The following is a 9,465-nucleotide window of genomic DNA, read 5'->3' as shown; positions in this document are numbered from 1 at the left end:
TAACTATAGGGATGAAGTAAATAATAAAGGTTTTAAAAATCAAATTATGAATATGAGCGGCAGTCATATATATAAGGACTGTGTGTTATCACGTGAATGTTTAGAGCAAGTATGAAAATGAATTTCCTAGCATTTTATCATATTATAAGCTTGTCAGTAATGGACAAAGCCGTGAAAGAATGTGTAATTATAATGTTTAACAAGTTATATTTTGTTCTTTGTATCCTTTTCTGTTACTCAGCAGAAAATTATATTCTACGCTACAGTTATAAAAGTTATTATTTATCACAGCCATTATTCAAATAGCTAAATTGGATTTATTTGTTATCTTGAAATTAATAAACATATATGTGAAATAAATATTATTATTTTTAGTATTAAACTTTCTATAAATATATTTTTAAAAACACTATAAATGTTTTTAAACTTTTCTACGCTTTTCTAGAGGACAGTAGAATATTCAAGAAAATAGTTCCTCTAATTATTGAAAATATTTTCTATACTGAGAAAAAAAAGGTGAATTATAACTTTCAAAACTATATATTGTTCATTTCTATCTATTATATAAACTATAACTGAATAAATATGAAAAATAAAATATTTTGTATGAAATATATTTTGTATTGATGCGCAGTATAAGTCTTTTATTTTCTGGACACCATTGTAGAAGCACGTGGCAGACTGGTAGTGTATTAATTTTATCAAATTAACAGATTAGTTAGATTTAAATATGTAGTAGAGAAGTCGTTGAAGTATTTTTGATTTGTTTAATATATGCTTTCATTCATATGAACAAAGATAAATGATAATGTATTATTAAAAATTGTAGTTAGGCCGTAGGGTGTGTGATTTCAAAATTGAAGATAAGCATTAGGCTTAGTAAAGCATAACAAGATCGTAATCTATACAACCTTTCATTTTTGACAGTGTTTCGAAGCTTTAGCTGTATAGAATTTAAGCATTGATCGCAGACCTTTAACGTATGTAAGAAACTTGTAAAGTCAACGTTTGTTTGTTGTTGCATCTATTAGGGTTATGTTAAACGTCTGTTTCTTTGTTGGTGCCAACTGTAAGTAACTTATATTTTAAACTAATCTATTAAACTTTAATCGGACTTGATTTAGTCTTGGTATTAGCTGAAATGCGTTGTCATCAATGAATGTATAGTAAATGTTATTGTGGTTGAAGTTTTGTGAATGGTGTATATTTCTCATAAAATAGCGTATTTGTTATTGTTATAGATATGTGGTATTCAGTTTCACTCACAAGATCTTGAAGTTTTAAGACAAAGTTGTACATTATAAGACTATCCAGGTTTGGTAAATTTAAAAATCCATATGCAATACATTTTTAGTTTGTCATTATTTCAAGTAAGTACTTCTGTATTTTGAGATTATTCAATACAGGAGTAAATAAAAGGTAGAACAGTTGGTACTGGCTGAAACTCAACTACTCTGCAGTTATCTTTTAACAAGAATTAAATTATGCACATTTTACTTCAGACTTAAAGCTTCGAGTTAGATTACAGCCATTTTTGGTTTTCTAGGAAATGTAGTAAACACAATAAATGGGACAACGTAAGTTGATTTTGGGAGCAAACCAGTTTTATATCTGTTCTGAGTAATGAAATGTAGCCATTTATGATTCCTTCTTACCCCAGTAACTCTGTTAATAAAGAAAAATCTAAAGTGCCCAAAGTTTACAACTGTTAGTGATGTCTTGACATTTGGCACAAGTTATGAAATGATTTCAACCAACATTATTCAAGTGTATGTAATACTGTGCACATACATAAAACATAAATGTTCAGATGTTTTTTGAACAAGTCTGGTGGTTAGTGTGCTGGAATCTACATAACAAACATGCTTTCATTTTTAGCTGTAAGGACATTGTTCTATGGTCAATCCCAGTATTTTCATTGGTAAAGTAGTTTGCAGTGGGTGATGATTATTGGTCTATTAATTCTAAATTAGGGATGGCTAGCATAGATGGCTTTAGTAGTTTTGTACAAAACTCGGAAGACATCAAACAAATTTCAGGAGCAACGAATTTTGATAGATAAGATCAACAGAGTTGAGTTTTGTACTTGTACAGGTTTTACTTACCAAAATGCCAACCAAATGTTTACAGGTTTCATATTGCAGTTTGGAGCAAATAATTTCTTTAATAAACCATAACCAGTGATCAGTGATTGTAGTTTGTGAAGTTACTGCTAGTAGTAACAGTATGTTAACGTGATAGTGACTTTATGTTGAAAAAAGTGAATGCTAATTCTTAATTTTTACAGCTTTAAAACAAACACTTGATTATTTAAGTAGTTATTGGTGCTGAAAAAAATGCTCTTTGTACTGTTTTATATATGAGTGCCTTGTTCTTTGTACAACAATGTTCAGTGTAAGAGAGTTATTTGGAGGTCATGTTTGTGTGGTTAAATTGGTTGTCTTAATTAAACGCTTGAACCAATGGTTATAGTACACTGTTACAGGATGTCAGGAGAACACATCTTCCTTACAAGCATGCCACTCAGACTTCTAAGTTAATACAACACCTGTAACATTAGGGTTAAAAATACTGTGAAAAGTGTTAATAAGGGATGACAATTATTTTGTAGTTTTAGCCTAAAGCTTCATATGTTTTTTAAAGAGAAAATTCTCTTGTATTTGTGTGATCATGTTTTGAATTTGATTAAGAACTGATATTGAAAGTAATCCTGCAGATGGCACCAGTTACTTTAATTTTATATAGATCTCTACTTAGTACCCATCCACTGGATGGAAATTATGTGAATTCATGATTAAGGAAAGGTTTTATTGGATAATAAGTTGTTCCCTTTATATGTAATTGTAAAAAGAAAAAAATCCCATAAAAATATCAAAATATCAAACATGAAACTGCAGTTTTGTATATATCTGCATAAACTCAACAAACTATCATGCCAAATTTTGTAAACATCCATCCACAAAGGGTGAAGTAGTGGTAACATCACCCATAAAAGCAATAATATGCAAGACTGAAAATTTATATGTACCCTTATATGGACATACATTTACACCCTGCTAAGTAGTTACATGGACGGACAACAGACAGTTATATTTATCTAGATGTATCTGTTAATTATTGTAGTTATATGGACAGACAACACAGTATTGTTATATTTATCTTGATGTATCTTAATTCTTTACCCTGATGGTTTTGTGGAAAGTTTTTTTAGTAATTTTACTTTGAAATTAAACTACCTGTTTAGATATTTCCATCACCACATGATAGGCACAGTGGTAACAGTTATAGACACACAAGTTACATAAATTTTAAATGTGATTTAGTGTAATTTAAATTGTTATAATTGGTCACATGGATAGGGATAAAGTGACATCTGTGGTAGTTATTGAGACAGATTTCATAATTTTCTTACTGAAATGTGTGTTCTCACTGGTGTGTGACCTGGGCCACAAATGAGCTACATAATTTTTATAAAATTATCAAGGTATTAGATTTCAAATGAATAATAAGCCACAAATTACTGTCTTACACAAAAAAAATACAGAAATGATTCCACATTAAACAGGCATGTTAACTCTTGCAAGAGCACTGTCTAAACAATTACGTTAAGACTAATCGGCAAAACCCCTGTGAAGTTTTCAGATATTTCTTTGTAAAATTCGTGGTATTGTCACTGGTAAAGTATCAAATGTTCATGAAATATATGTGAAAATTATTTTAAAATGTAGTTTGACTTAATAAAAAAAACTTGTTACATGTTATGTTAAATAATGGAATACTTTATTAAATATTTAGGGAATCAGAAACTAGTGATGTTAATGACAGGGTGAAAACATAGGTTTTCACTTTTAGGGTAAGGGTGATATTTTTATTTGTAGTACAAATAAATCATTGTCAACTGTCTCAGTTTATGTGACATGCAGGTTAGAGACTACAAGTGTTTCATGGAGGATGTTGCACTGTTCAAAGTTTTGGCTCTATTAAAGTACAGTTACTTTGTAATAAGGATTTACAAGGACTGAATTAATTTATTATGCTGGTAATATTTAGTGTATTCAGTGTGAGTGTTAGTTGATTTTATTGCTAAAATTAGAAATACTTTCCATGGTAAACTTTTCAGATTTCATATGAAAATTTAGGTCACTTAAACATATCAATAGTTTTTCAGAAAAACTTTTTTGCTACCATTCACCAACTGTCCAGTTGACCAGTCTTATAGCAAAGAAATATGAAATGCAGCTTGTTTTTTTTCTTTTAAAATAAATGGATATTATTATAGTTGATTACTATTGATGTTTTAAGAGTCAAATGGGTTATCTTTTGCACTACAGTGATAGTTTGGTGTAAATGGTGGATTTAGTTAACAGCATGCATGAGTCAGTATAAAACATTTATAATGTTTGATTGATTACAAATGTTTATTTCATGCAAGTTTACAATTTTTGCATTCAAGTTACTTTTATAATAATACATAAACAAGCAATTTAGTTCTGAAATCTTGTATTTGTCAAGCTTCTTTACCAGTAAAATAGAAGTCACCATTAGTGTGTTTTATATGTTTACTGGCAATGTTAAAATATTTGTGAAAATTTGAAAAATGTGTCAGAGTTTGTGCAGGTCTTTGCTTACGTTCCTGGATTAATAATCACTTTTTTTTTAGGTAACTAGTAAAGATGCCGCGAATCCCGACAGTTCACAGAAAAACGTACGTTACTCCAAGAAGGCCCTTTGAGAAGGAACGCTTGGACCAAGAACTGAAGCTTATTGGTGAATATGGACTCCGGAACAAAAGAGAAGTTTGGAGAGTGAAGTTTACTCTGGCCAAGATTCGCAAAGCTGCTCGAGAGCTTCTGACTCTTGAGGAAAAAGACCCACGTAGACTTTTTGAAGGTAAAATAGGCTTAACACTACATATTTGAAATGATTAACAAAGGTAAAATTAGGCCTAACACTGCACGTTTGAAATGATGAACAAAAGTGAAATGGGCTGTTAGTGCTATTTTTAGAGTAATTTATAGAAAAAAATGTTGGAGAACTGTTCTACGAATGGAACATGTGAGCCATGACTGAGACAAGTTTTTATTGTGTTGAGAATTAGTACGTATAATTGTTATTACTTTTGTAAGACTGAAATAACTGCTGCACTTGATCTATATAAAATATTAAAACTTGCTTGTACATATATAACATAGAACTCTGTGTTAACGTGACTATTAAATACAATGTAAGTATGAACCGTACAAACACTTGATCACGTCACTACCCAAGTAATACAAATTACATGTACTCTCTATACAATAAAAGTAAATTTGTAAGGAAACAGTTAAGTTAATTGGAGGAGTGTACAATTTTTTTTTATATAAATGTAACTTTGATGATGTGTTAAATTAAAAATGCCTTTCCAAGCATTCCTATTTTTCTTTGTCGTAGTTTTACCATCCATGTCTATAAAACAGAGGTTTAATTTTGTAAGGTGCATCAGAGGTTGCTTAATGTAGCAGTGTTCCCAATAACAAAATATCCCCATCAATCCTATGAATTACTGCAGAATCCCTTACATAAACAGCAGATTGTTTGTTTATCCAGTTGTCATTTCTCTTCGGTGAATAGTATAAAAACATTGTGAACTTGAAGGTGAAATATTTATAAACATGTGTACAGTGGTATTCAGTTTTTCAGCAGTGTTACTATGTGATTACTAGAGAAGTGTAATACATTAAAAGTTTTGTATTTCTGTTTCAGAAAAAATGTGAAACTTATACTTTCTCCTTTTGTTTAGTAAGTTTTATATACATACATCTAGTGTTTGTAGTGTAGTATTAATAAGTTCTAATGTAGTGTACAAGGTGATCTGTTTATAGATATCCCTTAAAAGAAATGTTTGATCAAGATATCTTCATGTACCCCACCAATCTCAATATGTTTACTAAATCTTAAACTCTCCACCGAGGTTACCTTGTAATCTTCTCTGGATGTTTCTAACCTATCCATCATTTCTAGTTTTCACTCATTGTTAAGGTAAAGTTATTATAAGTCAGTGGAGTGGTCATAGATGGATAACCGTTTAATTGTATGTGTGTTAAGTTAATACTGTGTTGATAGAAAAGTACTAATATATGTCTTAACAGTACCTAAAAGTACTCTTAGTCTGATAGTTGTTCTTTCTTATTAGGAAATGCCCTTTTGAGACGTTTAGTTCGAATTGGTGTATTAGATGAAAACCGAATGAAACTTGATTACGTTTTGGGTTTACGTGTAGAAGATTTCTTGGAACGGCGACTTCAGACTCAAGTTTTTAAGCATGGTTTAGCAAAGAGCATTCACCATGCTAGAGTTCTGATTCGCCAGAGGCACATCAGGTAATGAACTGAATATACTTTTATTTGATACATATTGGACAATCAGGTAACTAAATGCACTTGTTTGGTAGATTAACATTAGATAACCATGTAACTAAATGTGCTTGTTTGTTTGAGACATATCAGGTAATTAAATACTTGTTTGTTAAAGACACATTGGATAGCCATGTAACTAAATGTGCTTGTTTGTTAGACAGACACTGGGTAACCAGGTAACTAAATACACTTGTTAGAGCAACATTAGATAGCTGACTATAGTTTTCATATTGTGATGTTATGTCTCTAGACTGTATTTTGATACCTGTGATAGCCCATTATGTAGTTTTGTAGATAACTCAGTAGATAATGTTATAATTGCTGAAAGATGTTTCAGGTGACTAAGTAAAGCTGTTAGTGAATAATATTAACTAGAGATGAATTATTTATGTAGTTGTCATATTTAATGTTATTTTAATTTTAGAATTGTATACTTTAATTCCAGTCATGACCATAGTAATTAAAGGTAACCAGTTACAAGTAATTCTTGGAGTCATGTTTATTCATTTACAGAGTACGTAAACAAGTGGTAAACATCCCATCTTTTATTGTTCGACTGGACTCTGAGAAACACATCGATTTCTCTTTGAAATCTCCTTTCGGTGGTGGCCGACCTGGACGCGTGAAGAGGAAGAACAGCCGCAAGCCACAAGGTGGTGTTGGTGGCGAGGAAGAAGACGAAGATTAAACTGTAACACGTTTATCATCCTTGTACTATTGAAGATGAAGTAATAAAAAATTGTCGAGTATTTACTGTTTACGAGTTGTGATAACATAACTTGTTACATGACATCACAGGTAATTGGTTTCTGCAGAGACAATCCTGTTCCAGACTCGACTTTTATTTTACAGGCAAAGTATTGCTCTAAACACAGTTCTCAAATTTTTTCACTGGTGATTCTGGGCATCCCAAATCTACATCTTTCCTAAAAAATATTTACCTATCAGTTTTTGTTTAATTGCATTATCATTATTTTTCTGTCAAACTTGCAACCCCATCACAGGCTGTAGCATTCCTAGGTTTGGGAACCACTGACCTAAACTGTACTGAACAAAGCTTGTTTACTGTTGAAACTACCAAGATTCAAGTTTGTGCAAGATTCACTTGTGTAGTTTTAGAAAGAGGGAGGCAACAAGTTAATGTCATCTAGTGTAATAAGTAGTCACTAAAAGAATTGTTGCTTCTTTGTTCATACGTATTTTACAAAAGGAAATTTAGTAATAATGATTGTATCTTAATGTCCATAAAAAATATTTGATGTATGGATGAATAAAAGCCATGAAGACAAAATGATTTGTGTTCCAACAAGGATATTAATGCTAAAATGTTTCTTGCTACAGAACTAAATATTTGGTATATGTGTAACTTTCAACAGGATATAAAAATGCAGGAAGAGGAAAGCATTAATTCGATACAAACTGAAACAGTTCAGTTTGGTTAGTCCGATGACCCTTGTTCTCGCAGAAGACTGGAAATACATAAAGTAATGTGGAGAAATATGCTTCATAAACACGATTAAGTTTTTAAAACCTGTTAGGGTAACGTATTTCAGTTTAAACGGACACATCTTTTTGAAAATCGTAAATCTGACATAGGATAAAAAACGAGATATTTCTAATATATTTTAATGTTTTCTGAACTGCTTGCCCAAAATACAAAATATCTTGTATTCAAGTAGGAATCTTAATGGTAAAAATCATTCCTACATGTGGACGGAATGTGAAGTAATGGTTGATGGGTACAGGGTTCGAGACGTACTTCGCGTTTTTAATTGTGGGAATGTTATAGAAGTTGCAGTAAGTCCTGTTAATCAGTTCAAAAAGCCAGATAAAGCTCTTGTGGCAGCATTTATTCCTGGCTGGCCGTTTTTTCTCTGGTCAATGTCCCAAAGTTAAAGACAGCTGTATTTCAGTATATCAAGTGTGTGTATATATATATGCCAGTTACTTCGATAATTTAGATACTTCGCATTTCTACTGGATAAGATGAATATAATAAGTCATTTACAAAATGTTAAATTAGATAGGTATTGACCGGTTACGAAGGTAACAAATGATACGTATGAAATAAATCACCAATCAGTGATTGTTTAATTCTACCCTCATCCTTTTTGTTTTATTAAACTGATTGTTTAAAGCTGTCACATAATGTTTCGTCTACATGTAAGTCTTACAGTTTACTGTTTGTTTGAAGATTATAGCCATATTTCAAGTACAAATGGCTTTCAGAGATAATTTTTTATAATCTAATAGTCTTTGGGCATGTGACCTTATTGAAAAAACGTGGAAAAGTGTGGACCTGTATACCTTTATCAGAAAAGGTGGTTTTTAAAATGGTGAGTATATTTCCATGTCATTTGTAAATGAGGCCTCATATATGCATAGCGAATAACGTTGGTGCGATTTGTTGACAGGCTTTCAAAGTAACACTGAAAAATATCGTGGCCACTCAGGGCACAAATTTCGAAATTTAAAATATTTATTTGATTGGTGGTGTATGTTTTTGTCACTAGATAACTCTGAAGAAAGCTGCTGTTAATTCGGAAATTGATCGAGCAGTTCGCACAGTCAATAAATTCCAGCAGTAGACGAAAGCTTTGCGTTGAATTATATCCATAAATTACAAAGGGCTACGTACATTTAATTAGTTTATTTTAGTGTTATTGACGTTATTTCTTTAAAGCTTTTTAGGTTATTTTTTAATTACAAATTCATTAAAATTTAATGCAATTAATTAGATTAAATTTGTGGCTTTGGAAGTGTGAGGTCATTTGTACTTGAGAATAAAATTATAATTAATCCTAAATTAAAGGCAGATACGTATGACTTCACATAGTATACATTCTTTGCTCCTTTTATGGTGCAGGCCCGGCATGGCCAAGCGTGTTAAGACGTGCGACTCGTAATCTGAGGGTCGCGGGTTCGCATCCCCGTCGCGCCAAACATGCTCGCCCTTTCAGCCGTGGGGGCGTTATAATGTTACGGTCAATCCCACTATTCGTTGGTAAAAGACACGGCGGTGGGTGGTGATGACTAGCTGCCTTCCCTCTAGTCTTACACTGCTAAATTA

The 9,465-nt window shown here is 31.7% G+C and overlaps 1 protein-coding gene across 1 annotated transcript; it reads left to right on the top strand.

The window, feature by feature from the left end:
• The first annotated feature begins 561 nt into the window (after nucleotides 1-561).
• Nucleotides 562-7,144, top strand: RpS9 (ribosomal protein S9). Its single transcript, XM_076470283.1, has 4 exons — nucleotides 562-684; nucleotides 4,661-4,890; nucleotides 6,173-6,359; nucleotides 6,909-7,144. Exons 2-4 carry the CDS (start codon nucleotides 4,674-4,676, stop codon nucleotides 7,081-7,083), a joined length of 579 nt encoding a protein of 192 aa, XP_076326398.1. The 5' UTR covers nucleotides 562-684; nucleotides 4,661-4,673; the 3' UTR covers nucleotides 7,084-7,144.
• Nucleotides 7,145-9,465: the final 2,321 nt, after the last annotated feature.

This window comes from Tachypleus tridentatus, chromosome 12, assembly GCF_004210375.1.
Source record: "Tachypleus tridentatus isolate NWPU-2018 chromosome 12, ASM421037v1, whole genome shotgun sequence".
NCBI lineage: Eukaryota > Metazoa > Arthropoda > Merostomata > Xiphosura > Limulidae > Tachypleus > Tachypleus tridentatus.
The sequence above is the reverse complement of the archived record's forward strand: the minus strand, read 5'-3'. Positions and strand labels throughout refer to the sequence as shown.

Excerpts from the sequence above, each read along its gene's own strand:
- RpS9 (XM_076470283.1), top strand. The coding sequence starts at position 4,674 with ATGCCGCGAATCCCGACAGTTCACAGAAAAACGTACGTTACTCCAAGA. Across the intron at positions 4,891-6,172 it reads CCCACGTAGACTTTTTGAAG|GAAATGCCCTTTTGAGACGT; the intron begins GTAAAATAGGCT and ends CTTTCTTATTAG. Across the intron at positions 6,360-6,908 it reads ATTCGCCAGAGGCACATCAG|AGTACGTAAACAAGTGGTAA; the intron begins GTAATGAACTGA and ends ATTCATTTACAG.